The sequence below is a fragment of the Stegastes partitus genome, unplaced genomic scaffold (assembly GCF_000690725.1).
Source record: "Stegastes partitus isolate 25-593 unplaced genomic scaffold, Stegastes_partitus-1.0.2 Scaffold1619, whole genome shotgun sequence".
NCBI lineage: Eukaryota > Metazoa > Chordata > Actinopteri > Pomacentridae > Stegastes > Stegastes partitus.
In genome coordinates, this window is record NW_007579350.1 from 2,211 (window position 1) to 19,964 (window position 17,754).

Below are 17,754 nucleotides of genomic sequence, written 5' to 3' on the forward strand. Positions count from 1 at the left end.
ACCTCCTTCCCTCTCTCTCCCCTGTTGTCTCTCCATCCTCTTCACAAAGATGTCTCAGCGCTGATTTCCCTCATGTCTGTCAGGGCTGGGCAGCACTGGGCAACAGCAGGTAGACTCACAAAATTTAAATGTATGAATAAGAAATAAACACCAACAACCGCGTGGACACGGACACGCGGTGTGGTTGACAATCTGTTTGACCATCTGTCTGCCTCGTGCGTTGACATAGTTGCTGTCTGAACTTGAGGACATTGTGTGTGTGTGTGTGTGTAGGTGTGTGTGTGCAGGTGTGTAGTAAGGCTGGACCAATATATCAACTGATTTAAACTGAAAAGATGATCATCAGGTAGTCAGTGTCCATTTCTGATCTGATGGCTTCATAATACAGTTCATTAGATTTCTTCATTTTGCGTAATTCAGAAATATTAGGTCTTAAAATTGGAGTTATCATAGAACAGATTCCAACAAAAGAACAAATGGTAACATCATTATGTCTAGGATTATTATCACTTTGCTATGTCAGAGATCTTATTACCATGACAACAGCAAGGGAAAACAGTAACTTATAAAGAACTGTCAAGAAAATGGCATTAAAATTTAGAGCCACTCAATACTTTCAAAAAAATTTCCGCTGCCAGCCCCTCACGCCCAAGGTTATCAGCCTTCACCGGTGAAAACAGAGTGCAGATAATGTACAGCTGAAGGGTTGCGGGATGTATCCACAGCTCTGAAAGGATGGTGTATTCTAGTTTTGAACCACGAAAACTGCTCCAGGTGAGCTGCATTTCTGGCTCGCACCGTGAAAATATATTAAAAAAAAGACTCTGACCTGGCAAAGTCGAGGTCAGACTCCCTGGACATGGTGATGTTGGTGAGGTTCTGTTGGAGGACAAAGATGTTCCTGCACATCTTCTTGATACCAGATTCACTGATCCTTTTAAAATACTGAGCCCCGTTGATTAGAATACAGGAAATCAGATGACCAAGACCTGGTGAGAGAAAAGAGAAGAAAAATGAAGATAAGCGTATCAGATCAGGACAGAGAGGGGTGAATAAAAAGATGAGGGGAGATACAAGACGACAAAGGAACGACATTTTAATAATGCGCTGCGATACGTAGGCGGCTCAGTGAATCCACAACACCAATTGGTTTGAAAATCATGGGTGAGCTTCTGATTGTTTTAAAAGTCGCCCTGCTGACCTTCAAAGATATACTGGAACTTGTGCTGCTGCAGGGCGGCCCCCATGGCCTCCTCTATGGCTGAGATGTCCTTGTTCAGTTTGACCACCAGCGGGTCGTAGTCCATGCTCTCCACGTTAGCCACGATGGCATAATTCCCTTGTTTGGTCAGTGGGATCAGGTAGTGGAAACAATGCACCCTGGAGTGAAAACAGAGGAGGATAATGAAAGGGAGGGAAGAAAAGACAAAGTGGTAAATTAGATGGTGCAGAACATTTGTAACGCCTGACTTTGTTCTCTATCCATTTGATGTCTTGTTATTAAAAGTACATCTGCGGCTTTGTATAATTTCCCACAGTGTAACCCTGGTGATCTGCTGAAATCACCTGCACTGCATTTTAAAAACAAGGGAACAATAAGAAAAAGCAAGAATGAAGCAGTGAGTATGCATGAAGCCCTTACTCTTTGTCCTTTGGAGGAGTTAGAAGGTACACTTTAGTGGACAGTGAGTGTTCTTACTTCTCAAGCATCACTAAGGTGTATACCTACTCGAACACCTATAATTTCCGCTGAAATCATTCTGTTTCGAGCACTCATAATATATCCACTCATTCGGCTACCACTACATCAATGCTGGATGCCATTCAACTAAGCAGAGTGCTGAATATACTGTGCGAGTAAATTTACAGCATACTAGCGATAAAAAAATCAAAAAAAATCTTCCACTTTAGGGCTTGCGTTGAAATACAACAGCCTGAGGATTAGGAGGAAGATCAGTCTCTTTTACACGATAAGTTATTCATGTCCCAAAGCAATGGCCCTCAAAAATATCAAATTACATTTATAGAAAGTATGCCCATGGCTTATTTTTATGTCTTTATGTCTAGAACACTGTAGTTTGGATTCTATTTATGTAGAGGGGTTATTTTTTCCAGGGAATAGCTGAATGAAGATGTACTACCGACACAGATCTGTGCTGATGGCCAGCAAGCAGCTCCAGTGGAATAATTGTGAGTTGAGAACCTTGCTGATGGGTTTTTGTCTTTACTTTTCTTGGTCAGAATTACACATAATCTTTTGTAAATGGGTTCATAACCAAATGCAATGAATATTTGACTTGTGACTGAAAAAAGCCTCTCAGAAATTTGTGATGACAGTTATATCATTTTTAGACTCGGAGCAGAAATAACCATTATTTTGAGAAGGAAAACGACCACATCTATCTAGTTTGTTCTTATTAACATGTTATGTTCATATTAACACACAGCTAAATTAAAGTGACAAGATTGCAAATTTAAAAAAAAACAAACAAAAAAAGCAACCAAGTATCTTAGTAAGGCACGGGGACACCACATGCTGCTAGAACAGCCTCAGTGTGCCTTGCCATTGATTCTGTAAGTCTCTGGAGCTTTACTGGAGGCATATAACCCAATTATTCCCAAAGATTTTCCCTCATTTGTTGTTTTGATGATGGTGGTAGAGAGCATGGCTGGTCCAAAATGTCCCATTGGGTTTCACTCGGGTTGACTGTAAAGGCCATAGCATATAATTCACATCATTTTCACACCCATCAAACCATTCAGTGACCCCTTGTGCCCTAAGGATGGAGGCACTGTTATTCTAGAAGAGACCACTCCCATCAGGATAGAAATGTTTTATTACAGGGTGAAGTGATTACGCAGAACAACTCTGTGATTATTTGCAGTGACCCTTCCCTCTGAGGCCAAACTATGCCAGCAAATTACCCCCCACAACATAAGAGAGCCACCAGATCCCCTCGCTGTGGGGTCAAGGGTTCAGGTGGAGGAAGTGAATTTTGATCTGCCCTTTAACAAAAAGTTTCTCTCTTCACTTAAAGACCTGCGTCTCAGTCTGAGGTCCTTCAGCTCCAGAAAGGCTAATTTCAGTCTAGACTTAAGAAGTCAATACTTTCGTAATTCCATAACCACAGTGCCCAGAGCAGAAGGGTATAAAATGATATGGGTGAATGTCTCTTCCCCCTAAGGCGAAGCCAACAACTACACCACATTTTTAATGCCTCCATCTCGCTTCCTTCACTCTCTATTCAATCATTTCTCCCACTTAGCTGCTGTAACTCCCTTCTTTAACCCCCACCACCACTTTAACCTCACTCATCTCTCTTCCATCTCTTCTTGCCTCCCCTCCTCCTTTCTTCCTCATGGCTTCATTTAGCTGGTACCACTATCAGGGGAAATTCACTAGATGGGGAGAGTCAATGGAGTGTAGCATATAGCTAGACATCAGCCTCAGGGAGGGTTTTCTACTGAAATCATCAACAATATTGCATAAGCTACACAATGGTCCACAGGGAAATAGTGGTACATGGAGGGATGGGGGGGGGAAAAACCGGAGAGGGATGATGGAGGGCTATTAGTGGTTGTGGGGGTGAGAAAGTATATGGTGTGGTAAATTAACTTAGATATCGACATTCAAAACACATACTACAGATAAGGTGCACATTTCTGAATCTGTGCATTTATGGTACACACCGAGCAGCGACAACATTAAAACTGCCTGTCTAATATAATGTAGGCTCCCCTCCTGCCACCAAAACAGCTCAGAATCATGTGTGGCACTGGGATGCTGGTAGCAGATTGTTTGTGTCCTGCGGGTTGCAGGGTGAGGCCTCCGTGGATCTGGCTCGCTCTGGCGCATCTCATGGATGCTCAGTCAGGTTGAAATGTGGGAAGCTTGGAGGCTGCTTAAACACCTTTGTCATGTTCCTCAAGTTGTTTTTGCTTGGCAGCAGGTGGCATTGTCCTGCTGGAAAAGGCTGCTATCATCTGGGAGTATGATTGCTATGAAGGGAGGTGCTTGGTTTGAAACTGTGTGATGGTATGTCAAAGTAGCACTGGCATGAATGCCCAGACCCAATGTTTCCTAGAAGACCACTGCATTGCAATGAGATTATCAGCATCATTCACTTCACCTGCATGTGTGACTGGTTGTTTTTGACTATCTAACATAACGACATGTCCTCTAAGTTTCTGGTATGTGCAATAACCGAGTGGTAACGACCTTTAACATATCCACAAACATTCTTCATTTCATTCAGTGACACAAACGAGAAGAAGGGGAGAATCCAGCGCAACCACATATTGGCTTTCGTTTTGATGCGTTTCAATTGGCATCCATACCATACACACATACAAAGACAAGGATCTTAATGAGTGGAAGCATGACTTAGATAGGAAGAGTTTTGTTGAACATCACACACTGCTAGAGAATGATGACAGTCAGAGCGGTATAATGTCCCCATCTCATTGTTTGTTTTCAAAACATTATGCCTCCCAAAACTTTTGTCATTTCAAAAACGAATTACCTAAGAAGAAACAAACAAATAAAAAACAATTCGCCATCCTGAAATAATTGAACACTACTTGCTTTTAACACTAACTTGTTTAGAGTATAACAATGAAAAGACTGTGCGTGCTGTTTTATGCCTTGACTAAAAAAAACAAAAGATCATCTGTTAGGGGCATTTGTTTTCTATAAACAAATGCTTCTAAAAAAGTAGCAAATATAATAAATCTTTTGCTTTATCCACATCATCTGGAAAAGATAACAGAAACTGCAATTGAAAAATTTAATTATACATATGGCACTGTTATTTACTATTATTGATCGTCATCTAAATTCTTCTGATTTACTTTCTATCTTTCTTTGAGGTTTCTCCAAAAAACTAAATATCTTACTGTTAAACTCCGATCATCTATAAAGGTTTTGCCTGAGAACCAGAAATTATGCACGGCGAAAGGGAGCATAATGAGAGTATAATATGAAACATCCTTGAATGCTTTTATTCCCCACTGTTAAGGGTCAGTCTGTTTCTTCTACTTACCTGACCTCCAGGTGTAATACCAGGAGACAGCGGTCGGCAATATCCTGGAATCCCCTGGACAGGTCACTCAGGGTCTGGAGAATCTGCTCCCTGCTGCGTTCGCTCTCACCGACCACCTGGTTGTCTGCTGAGCATGGAGACGCACCTGAATGGACGGAATAGACAAGGAGACACACACAACACTATTAACAAACACAGTTACACCAAACAGGATATCATAAGTTCACCAGAAGACTTGAGACAAAGTTTCAATGTCTGGATGCTGAAAAGTGCTTCAGCAAAGGTCTACCAGCTCCAGAGGTGATACTCCATAGATTCCCCTAACTCCTGACCGTCACGAAATGTGTCCTAAGATCACAAGATCAATACGTGTACTGAGTGCGCATACGCTGTAGTGACCTCTACTGTAATATGCATGTATTCCATTTTGTATTGACTTTATTGGGTTCTGTAAATGACACCAGCTCATACAGCACACGCAAAAGAAAACCTATTAGTTCAACTTCACACGTTTCCTAAGTCCTTCAGCATGTTCTTGGACTTTCTTCTCACCACTTGTGCTGAGGCAGCAGGAGCATGTGTCACTGCGCCGCATTGTAAGCCACACAAAAGACCTGCGTGTGCGTGTGTGTGAAAGAGAGAGAGCCAGAGAGCATGATGAGTGTATATAAATTCAGCTCAGTGTAGATCAATGGCCATAAATTAACAAGGGGAGGAAAAGGAGAGAAATTGGCCCCGTCACTCATATGTAAGTCTATTTGGTCAATGAGGCGAGTGTGTGTGTGTGTGTGTGTGTGTGTGTGTGTGTGTGTGTGTGTGTGATGTGTGTACGAAGAGTGACTGTTGAGCAGGAGAATGCAGGGGTCCACGATCGATGTGCCGCAGTCAAAGCCAGCTCCCTAGTTATTCTTCCTGCCCTTCCGAAGGTCACACATGCATGCAAGCTGGCCCGCATGCATGCACGCACACAGCGCAGGACAGCACTGTAGCTAGTCCAGACTAAGCCTGAAATAACCTGGTGATCCATCTTTGCTCTCCTTGACTGTCCTGAGTGATATCCCCACAACAGATAGGAAGTGCAACACAGGTAACCACTATTCAGCTCCAAACTTGCCACCTCATGTCATTCCCATATATAACGTATTGCTATAGACACCCCAAACTTCTCCCGGATATACATTCTCACAGATATAAACACATAATTTCTCCCTTTCAACACTCTGCTTAGAAATGCATCTGAAACTGCTGACTGGTTACAAACTGTGCTAAACTTGTGTATGCACTTTTTAAAAAATGAATAAATGACTTCCCTTTTCAAAAGTTAGCTAAAAACTGCTGTTTTTCAACCAACTCTCACATTTGGATATATCAGAGCTTTTAAGATAACTGTGAACACTACTTCAGCTGGAGGAAATCAGAAGATCCATTGATACTAAAACATATGCCAGTTCCAAGGACAGAGCCTGAACTGAATTCAGAAGGAAACATGACAATGTCTTCAAAGTAGAACTGAAAGCAACAATGATTTTTTTTTCCTCTTTTGGGGTGCTTATTTCAAAAATGAGTAAGTTTGCCTATCCCCCACACTAATAGGTCCAGTTAAATTCTTACTGTCATCTCATTTCTACACTGTTTCAAATCACAAAAACCATTATATCAAAGTAATTCTAGCTTTCTTTGCATGGTCAGTGCTTCCTTATATCAATCAGTGCACATTTTGTATGTGTGGGTGAATATGTCCTTCTGTCCCTAAAGTAGTTATTTTAAATTCGCCTGATAAGATTAGAAACCATTGTCCTTGGCAAACAGCAGTGAGGTATATGCCATGGCTGTTCAATCAACAAAGCAAACACCGGCAGGGCCGGGGTTTGACATCAGTGACAGCTACTCTTATGACCCGTGTATCTGACATACAGAGATAAAGGCTGGGAATTATGTTTCTCATTAAAGGTGAGCATGTGATGTGTTGGGCCGTGTTTACATAAGTGTTCACGGTATGTCCTGTATCTTTGAACTTGCCAGCTAATTAACTTCTTCTTGAGTAAACGTCTTGACAATGTGTATGTGCTGCGTGTGAGAGGACATCACAGTGCAGGGTGTCAGGTATTTGCAGCGGTTAGAGGTGGTTCAAGACAAAGACTTGCAATAGAAAGGCGCAGATAGATTTCAACTTAAGGCCAGGTTTTAATAAATACATGGCCTCCTTTGAGAGCATACTAGGAGATAAGTCATGAGTGAAAAAAGCAATCAACACCACGGGTGGGTAATGACAATCTCAGAACTGCGGAGTCAGACTTCTGAAGTTTCTTAGGTAATAAATTTCAGAACTAAATACTGTCCACTTGCATTATTGTTCTTCCAAGTCGGTTTTCAGTTTGAACAACCATCCATCTATTTTCGTCTGGGGTGGCAGCTGACCAAACAGGGCATACCAGGCGTTCCTCTCCCCAGCAAAATTTTCAAGCACATCTTCTTTCCAGTTCCTCCTGGTCAATCCTGAGGTGTCAGAAGAGACACATAACCCCTTCAGCAAGTTCTGAGTCTACCCCAGAAAACACCCAAGGAAAGGCATCCCAGAGGCATCCTAAACAGATGCCCAAACTACCTCAACTTGCTCCTTTCAACCCTACTTTCAGTTTTGCTCTGGATGTCCAACCTCCACACCCACTTCCTACGGCTGAACCCAACCACCCTACAAAGAAACTCACTGTGGCCATTTGTAATATGACCTCATTCTTATGTCACTAGCAAGAGCTTATAACCTTAGTGAGCCTTCGATCGTAGATACATCGAGAGCTTGAGCCTACAGGTCAGCTTGGTCTTCATCAAAACAGTCCAAAACAAGGCTGTCTGTCAATCTTATGTTTTATTTTCCCATAACTTGTGAAAAAAGCTCCAGAGATAGTTTTTCACTTGGGGCAGCAACTCACCCCCAATCCAGAGGAAACAATCCGCTGGTTTCCAGCAAAGAACCATTGCCTTAGACTTGGAGGTATTGATTCTCATCCTGGCCACTTCACACCCAAATGCAAACTGCCCCAGGGCATGCTGAAGGTCATGATCTGAGATGAAGCCAACTGAGCTACATCATCAACCAAAGGTCTGAGGTTCTTAAATCAGACATCTCGCAGTAGGAACTTCATAGAGGGAGCATGTGTTCAGAGCTAAATATAAGTCACTTTAGACCAGGAAGGACATATTTTCATGGGGAAAAAAAAAAACCTTCTAATTATGTAACTTTGATACTGGCTGATATTTTTGATGTACAAGTCTTTATTTTCTTTAATCTGACTTTTGGCTTTTTTGCTTCTAAGAAGAAATCTATATCTGTGGTTGTATGTTTGTTTTGTGTTTTTTTGTTTTTGTTTTAATCTATATCAACAGCAGTGTTACTGTATAAAATCTGTACATCCACACAAGTGACTGTTTCCTTCACTGTCACAAAGCACGGTGCCAAGGATTACATCTTTAAGAAGGCAATATCAATATTAATCCAGCTAAATGAATCACAGGAACAGCAAACAAGATTGGTCTTAATCAAACAAATCCACAATGATTTCTCAAGGGACTGGAGCATTATGACATTAATTGTCTTCATTTGATTGTATTTAGCTGATCCTGTTTACTCTCCCTGGTCAACTTATCGGATCATTAACAGCTACAGAACCCAGCAGTGAAACAACAATGCTGTCACTCAAAAGGAAATTCAAGAATATTACCTGTGCAGCTGAGCTACCTAAAAGCCACAATAAACAATCTTAGCAGCACAGGACAGGTAACATCATCATCAACAGGTGTTGGCTGCGCTGTGCCAACACACTCGCACTAAAGCACCTGGGAAAAGACAAACTTGTCTCATATAGACTATTTTGCGCTCGCTCTCTTAGCTCTTCGCTGTACGTGTGAGAGAGCGAAAGCTTTTCACATGCTCCGACTGTGGGAGTGTTTTCCCACTGTGTGTGTGTGTGTGTGTGTGCGTGCTCATAGGCATGTGCATGAAAGTGACTCGAAGGCTTGTTTCCTCTCATGTGCATTACACTCACTCACTCTGACAGCAGAAAAAAGGGCTTACTGTGGCACACACTGTTGGAGGTCTCTCTAGGGGGTGTCCGTGAAACACACACTCCCAGGCGCACACACACAAAAATACACTCGGATTCCTGTCGCACCCCCCCAGCCTGCGCTACTTTGATGATGCGAGGGAACCGTCGCAGCATGGGGGGCACCATTAGAGTCAGGGACAGACGGGCAAAAGGAGACGACTCATTGGTCCTGACTGACAACTTTCTTGCTCTCTTTTTTCCCCTTTCGGCTTCCTTCTGCCTTCTTTTCCCTCCAACCAAATGACTCCCATCTCTCATTTATCAGCTCTTTGTGTGTGCACGATTAAAGTGAGGATACGTGTGTGCATGTCGCGCATCTATTTAGGCGCCCATGTGCAGGCATGCGTGCATGTGTGTGTGTGTGTGTTGTGCTTATCCAATTATTTTCGAATCTCATCTAAAAAGAAACGTCTGTTGCTTGCCATCTGCAGAGGATGAAGGTGGCAGACATTAAGGAGGAAGATCAGTGATGGAATTCACACACACACACACATGCAGCGTTAAAGTGCACACACACCGCGAATGGACAGCTCATGTTAACGCACCCCATCTTACACTCATTGCCCTGACTGCCGATAGGGGCATAAAACAATACATTAAGAATCAAGGAGGCAACGTGGCGTGACATTTTCTGATTCACTGACAAATACAGATGCTAAACAGCTGCTGAAAATCATAATCTGTTTGGGTGGAAAAAGTACAACACACCCGACCTCTCAATAGAAAAGAAGAACGGAACACAAAATGGGGAAGATAAACAAAGGACAGTATCCTGCAGGGGTGGAATGATGAATGATTCATAAATGACTGACGGAGTAAGAAAGGAGAGGAGTTATTAATTATTTTGCTGCCTCTGGTAGAGGAAGAACATCTGCACACAGAGATCTGAACTCCTGTCCAGAGACACAGACAGAAGGGAAGGTGAAAGGGAGGGAAAAAAAAAAAAAACTGAGAATGAGATTGAAAAATGTGACTTATTTGACTACCTCAAATGACTTAATAGCGTCTCATAATGGGAAGGAGTCAAAAAAAAAGAAAGAAATTTTGGACAGAAGCAGAGATGAATGAACAGAAATGGATGAGCAAAAATTAAATATTACTACTCCTGAAAAACAACACCATCATCTCCCACTTCAACTAGTCCCCCAGGCTTCTGCAGAGAATAAGAATGTGTTCTCAGTCAACTTCTCTTGTTAAATGGAGTCGAGAAAGGAAAAAAAAAAAAATCACAGCCAAAGGGGAAAGACATATACATGCATAGTCAAGGTGAGATGGTCCTGGGCTACGGAGATGAGCAGGAACCTACTCTCATAGGAATACCATGTGATTACTCTTTACAAAACCCTTGCAGGCTAGATTAGAGGCCTGTATCTACGCCTACCTAATGATGGCCAGGATTCACGAGCATGAACACACACTTCATGTTGCCAGGCAGAAAAAAAAAGACAAAACGAAACTATCCACAAGGATGAGCCTTCAAGTTGTTCACGATCTTATGTTTGCAGGTAAATGTTGTGTTTACAAAAAGCCGACAGGGCTGCCACACACAAGCTGGCAGATATTATTTAAAAAGACTCAAATTCATACATGCAAACTCAGCAGTCAACAGAAAACTGCTGACATTGCCCCTCAGGTGTGTGTGTGTTGTCTGGTAAATATTGTCAGAGCGGATTAGAAGTCCAGCGCTGCAACCAGATAGGTGATAAGACCCCTTTTCTGCAGCCATGTTCACAGAAAATCACCATCAGTGGTCCGTCCGCACACAAACAGGCCTCATCACCAATACTTACACACGGGTTCACTTGGTTTTTCTTCCCAATGTGACTCACAAAGACGCTTGCATGTGCATACCTAAACTGATTTGAGACTCGGCGCCACGCGGAAACTGAAGCAGTGAAACGTGTGCGCTATTTTCATGTAACTCTCTATACGTCTGGTGGAATTCAATCACACAGGAAAGTGATCAAACCAAACATCCACTGCAGAGAGCACCCAGCCATGGACAAAATCTACCAGACCCTTACCACTTGAAAAAAAAAAGAAAAAGAAAAAATAGAAAGAGCAATGTTCTCGCTGCCTGGGTGAGGAGGAGGCAAAAGAGGAAAGAAAAAAAAGAAAGAACGGAAGGAAAGAAGGAAGGAAGGAAGAATGAGAGAAATAAATACCAAGAAAGAAGGAAGCAAGAAAGTAAGAAAGAGGAATGAAAGAAAGAAAAGCAAAAAAAAAAACAGGGAGAGGAAAATGAGTTGTTCATACCTGACTGCTTCTGTAATATAAAATCCAATTTGGAGAGGCATAGACGTGAGGCGGGGGGGTGGAGGATGAGATAAGGTGGGGTCTTTTTTCCCTGCCGTACCCTTGTCCCATCTTACACAGTGCATGGTTATGTACACACACGTGCACGCCCACGCACGCACGTACACACACACATACACACACACAGCGTCCATACCAACACACACGTAGTCCGTCATCAGCTCACCAAACACTAAATAATGAACAATACGGAGGCTGTCCCAGCATGATAAGTGACTGCCCTATCCTTCCCATTAGTGCCACCCGCCAGAATTAATGATAATTATGTCACGTCCCTTCCCGTACTTTTATTGAATTCTTATCTATGAATAGACGAAGAAAGCTAGCGTCAGGCTGAGAGGGAAGGGAAGAGTTTAAAAAGAGATACTGCGGCGACAAAGTCAGGGCTAAATAAGAATATTTTACATTTAATTATTTCATTTCTAAAAAGAAAAGTTGTGATACGGAACGGCAAAATAGCTTAAGTTCAATGAGCAATCAGAGGTCTGAAGCCGGGGAGTTGTGACAACGGCCGATAAAAGTTTGGAGCTCCTCTCCATCCCTCTCAGAAAGGTGCATAATTGACCAAAGCTCCGCCAGAGCACCAAGATGATGCAGCTAAGTTTCTGAAAAGTACGGTAACGCATTAGCTGCAAAGGTGAACGCCGTTGACGTCTCCATGCATTTAACATTGAAATGTGGTGATTATGTTGTTAAAAATCAGTTCAGCCTTGGTGACGAATAAAATCAAAACAAGTATCAAGCATCTAAATGGTTTCCTGCAAAATAATCACAAAGCACACTGACATTTGAGCCTTTTTTTTCAGAGACAGGCAAGACTTTCAATAGTGCCCTCTTGTTAAGATTGACAACATATACTCCAGAAATGCAGCTTGGCAATATCTTTAAATATGTTAAATAACAAATCACATTAAAACACATCAACTAGAGATGACTACAGCTCGAGACAGAAAGAAAACAAGTCTGGAATTGGCAATGTTTGGAGGAAAAGCTTTTGTAATGCATATTTCCCCTATATACATATACTGTCCTCACTGAGCACTTAATGAGAAACGCATACTAAAACTGGATAGGGCCTCCGTTTGCTCTCACAATAGCCTCAATTCCTTGTGGCGTGGATTTCACTGCATGTTAGAAACAGTCCTTGGAGATCCTGCTTCATGCTGACATGTTTGCGCTGCATAATTTCTGCAGATTTGTCAGCTGCACATTCATGCTGCGAATCTCCTGTTCCACCGCATCCCAAAGGTGCTCTGCTTGATTCAGGTCTGGTGTTTGGGGAGGCCATTGAAGCCCACTGAACTCATTGTCATATTCATGAAACCAGTCTCAGATAACTTTTACTACGTGACACGGTGCATTATCATACTGGAAGTAGCCATTCGAAGATGGTAAACTGTGACCATAAAGGGATGCACATAGTCAATGACAATAGTCAGATTGGTTGCAGCATTCAAATCATGATTGATTCGTATTAAGGAGCCCAAAGTGGGCCAAGACAGCATTCCCTACATCCTTATACCATCACACCCAGCCTGGACTGTTGACACAAGGCAGCTTGGGTCCATGGAGTCATCCGGTTGATGACAAATTCTGATTCCACCATCTGTGTGTCTCAGCAGAAACCAAGATTCATCAGACTTTCCTGCATTCTTCGAGTCTTTAACTGTCTTCAAGTTTGGTGAGACTGAGCGGCCTGCAGGGATTTCTGACAGAAGCGGAACCTGACATTTTCAGGAGCCCGTCCACTCAAGATTTGAGATGTTATGTAATCTGAGATGCTTTTCTGCTCATCACAGTTTTAAACAGTGGTGATCTGAGTTGCTGCAGCATTTCTGTCAGCTCAAACAAGCCTGACTGATTTCTCTCACCAACAGGGTGTTTCCATTTGCAGATTGCGGCATGTTTTCATTCTGAGCAAACACTGGAAGCTGTTGTGCCCGATCCCATAGGATCAATCGATACAGAAATACTTCGACCTGTTCATTCAGGGATGGAAAAATGAAACAATTTCCTTAATAGATTCAACAACGTCAACAATCAGTAATTAAGTAATTGCTGAGGTGGATTAAATACAGTGGAGGTCTTTTTCATATGCTCATGAAACAGTTTTGTCGCATGTTTTCTGCATACCTGATCTACACGATGGAGGGACTTAAGTAGATCTCCCTGTGAGTGCAGCTGCTGGAATAGATCCGACAAAACAGACGCCCACCAATACTGTTGCAGCAACTTTATCCGTCCAGGAATTCTGTCAGTATTTGCTGCCACCACTACAGTATATTTGCATTCAGAGCAGGGCATCGCTGATTCCCTTTACTACTTTGGTTTGAAGTTGTTCATAGCATGTAATCACAATCCTGCTGCTCCTGAACATTAGCAGTGTTAGGAGATATAGTTGCTCTCTGCTGACAGACACTCAGCTTCCAGCATTTGAAAGTTCTAGCTTGAACACTAGCATGAGCCTCAGGAAGCTAGCTAAACCAGACAGCCACCAGACACCTTTGTCACAACTCTATGCTGCAGAGCACAACTGCCACAGCTGGCAGTTAGACACTGAGGAGGTGCGCTTGTTTTTATGCAACCCTTACAGACAGTCATCTAACACACCTGTCACTCCGTCTCAATAAACAGAGAATGGGGCTCCACCTGTTGGTGCAACCACACACTACAGGAAATATACATTTTCAGACATGCATTGGTTAATACGTTTTAAATAGAAGTAACTGTTAACAACAAATGATCAATCAACAATTAATCCTGAACTTAGCACACATGGACAATCATGCTGTCATCAAAGTGGTTAAGATCGTACTTTTCCCCCATTCTGATATTTGAACTGAACATCAACTCAAGCTTCTGACCCGTATTTGCATGATTTTATGCAGAGCACTGCAGTAACATGTTTGGCCGGTTGCATGAATAAGCAGGTGTACACGTGGTCCTGGTATAAAGTGTTTGATGATATATAAACTATCGTACAAAACCAACTTGACCCAATTGTAAGAGCTACGAACAGGAGAAGTAACGCTCTGATGTTAATAAAACAGATATTAAAGAAGAACATTATGAGATGCTATGATTTAACATTGGAGATTAATCCTGTTCTCTGTGATTTTGAGGATAAAAACATTACTGTAGTAATAACTGATTAACAGAGTCTACATAAAGGCTATGTGTTTTATGTTAACACACATATGCAGACCCCTCATTTTGATCAGTGATTAATGATACAAAAGTGATGACTGAGCAAGGAGTGTATGGAAGGCTTTTAATAGTCCTGATTACGGCACGCATTTATGCGCACACACTTGCAGAAGCAGAACCAAGGATAATGAGTGTGTGTGTAAAGTGCTCTTTGACAACTCCAGTAGAGAAGGTAATGAGTGCGTGATAATACACTCAAACAAGAACTTAATGAGGCACAGGTAAGAAGTGTTGCTGCAGAAGCACTGTGCAAAAGGATGAGGAAAACCTCATACAACCCTGACTGTGATAAACCTACATGTGCCATCCGGACAATGTTTTTAATCTGCAGTGTATTCTGATCAATAACTGCCTAATGACCTGAGAGACCGGTAGCCTTGCTCCTGCAAAATAGATCCATGATATAATGTAACGCTATATTGTAATAGATCAGTCTGCACAGGATGTATAGTATCATAAAAGCATGTTCCTGGGTGCTTCTGTGGTTAAAAGCTTCAAGTCACAGTACAAACCGCTGTATATTACATGATTTATTGCAAAAACTCCACAGATATATACTTAGGATTTTGCTATATAGTGTCATTGTTAGCAGCCATTAACAGTTTTATCACTGCCAAAATGGAAAAACAAAAAAAAAAATGTCAGAAAAGCAGATAATCTGACTTTTGGTACAATGCAACCATTCAACAAGCAGAACTCATGACTCAAAGACAATATTCAGTTTTTTCAGCGAGACGAATAAACAGCAACAGATGTCCACGTTGGCGTCAGTGTACTGGATGTAGGCGGGAAATGTACCGCATATGTCTAGGTTTGTGTCAAAAAATACCGCCATGCTTTGCTTGATTTAATTTCATCGGCAAGATAACACCTTGAGATTTGCCCATGTTATTTGGTGCAGGCTCGTGAGTCGATATTGAGAAAGTTATTTAGGCAACAAATGTTGGCATCAAGTCTGTCAATCACCCTGTGTTCTTCCTACTTACTGGAGGCGTGGGGCAGGTTGGCGAAGAATGTCTTGAGGCGACCGGCAAGCCACTCCATGCTCTCATGAAGGTTGGCCAGAGCCTTCAGGTCACTGACGTCACGCAGGATCTCGTTCTGAGGAATCAACTTGTCTCCCAGGTTGCCTGTCAGCACCTCTGACTCCTTAGCAAAAGCTGCCCTGCATGATGGAGAGGTTGAGGGAGGGAAGAGTTTGTGACGTTAGAATGAGAGACAACATAATTTTGGGGAAAGAACAAGGAAATTAAATGTAAAACTAGCCAACGGCCTTCATCAAAAATGGCTGCTGTTGAAAAAAGCGGCAGGAGAAGCATATGTTTAATGACATAGTTTAGAGGTGTGGCCTTGAGAGACCCTTTAATCGGTGCACAGCATTACATTCTTTCCAGGAATTTACCAGTGATTGGTTCCCTGGTTGGATTCAAAATGTCTGGTGTGCAGAGACTGTGTGGTTTATATAAAAGCTATAATAGAAACCAATTTTCTAAAGTCAAAACATAATGGATTGATAAATGCAATGGATGTGCACATGCACTGCGTGTGTGGGTTTAACTGAACAGAGTTAAAATTTCATAATAGTCCCATCCTTATGTGCTCAGTGATGTGGGGTAAATTAATGCCTTGACCTTTACAGTGATGCACAGACAAGGGAAGTATGAGGCATGCAGGGCCGATAATGAGATGGATATATAGGCAGATAAACAGAGAGACAGGAGGAGGATATGAAAACAAGAAAGTTGGAAATAGGGAATGAATTTTTTTTGGGCGCAATTAAAGGAAGGAGTAACTACTCGCTCAACAGTTGGTGGGAGCAAAAAACAACAGGTGATGGAGAACATTTAGGGAGAGAAAACAAACAGAAGACGGAGATTTACAGAGCGGCAAAACAAAGGCATAGAGGCGCACTATATATGTACAGGCACTTGTGGTTGCAGAAGGACATTCGGCTTTGAAAACTGGCAAGAAAGATGAGGCAACAGTGGGGAAGGTGGATAACTAAAGATCCACACCACAGTGCTGAAAACACATGGCATGTGGACTGGCCTCCAGAGTCACTAGGATGCCCACAAGATCAAGATCCTCTGAACAACAGATGGGTAAAAAAAAACAAACACACAAACCCATTCTCGCTCTCTCGCACATAGGCATGTGTAGCTTATTAATGAGGCTTTATTAAAGCACTAGGTTGAGAGTCGTGCAGGAGCTAATCCCCCTTTCATAGTGATGAAAACATCTATGGTTCTTAAATCAAACAGCCTTATGGTCTCCCTCTTGCTATCTGTGTGTGTGTGTGTGTCTGAGAAAGGGTGTGTGTGTGAGAGAGAGCGCACACAACAGATTGACTTTCTTTGGCCACATAACCAATTTATTTATTTACTTTACTATTCCGCTCCGATGAGCTCCAGTGTTCCCTGAAGAGGGTGCACATTCAAAGGCAATTTCGATAAGGCTGACCCCCCTCTTCCCTGCCTCCGTCTGCTCTCCTTATATTTTCCTATTTTGTTCTTCCCTCGTTTCCTCACTTCCTTCAGATAGAGGGTGTTTAAAAGAGCAATCATGACTTCTTTTATGGGTGCATCTTAGTCAACAAGAGAGGGTTCAATAATATGTGAATAAAGGAGCAAAAAAAAAACGGGAGGGAGGGATTATGTGCGTGATTGCTCAAGTGCGGTTGTGTTTGTCTACCTCTGATTGTTTGTGTGTATATAGTGTGCATGACTGTGAGTACGTGCTAGCCTACTATTTTTGGTATACATGAACCATAAAAGTGTACGCATGTACTCCATATGAAAGAGTGTGTGCGCTTGTATATATATGTGCACACAACAGTCACTGTGTTCTGTGTGTACCTGGTAAAGTCCTCTTCATCCTCTCTCTTCTGTCGGGTCTGTCTGGGTTGAGCCATATTTGCCCAGTTAGGGAGGGACTGCAGCAATCGACTGATGTCTTCATCTTTAGACCAGGACGCGCTGATGGTCAGCTTTTCCTCACACTGTACGATACCCCTGAGGACACAACAATGCAGACAAACTCACAACGTATAATATGTAACATCTGTATGACATTGTTAATAATAACAC

At 42.3% G+C, this 17,754-nt stretch overlaps 1 protein-coding gene across 1 annotated transcript in view; it reads right to left on the minus strand.

The window, feature by feature from the left end:
* Nucleotides 1–398: 398 nt before the first annotated feature.
* Nucleotides 399–17,754, minus strand: part of exoc4 (exocyst complex component 4) — a 125,950-nt gene continuing 108,594 nt past the window's right edge. Inside the window, exons 15-19 of the mRNA XM_008300981.1 lie at nt 17,524–17,679; nt 15,655–15,833; nt 5,043–5,187; nt 1,202–1,380; nt 399–989 (exon numbers count right to left, since the gene is read on the minus strand). Of these exons, the coding sequence (XP_008299203.1) occupies nt 811–989; nt 1,202–1,380; nt 5,043–5,187; nt 15,655–15,833; nt 17,524–17,679 (838 nt within the window). The 3' untranslated portion in view covers nt 399–810. The remainder of the gene's footprint in view (nt 990–1,201; nt 1,381–5,042; nt 5,188–15,654; nt 15,834–17,523; nt 17,680–17,754) is intronic.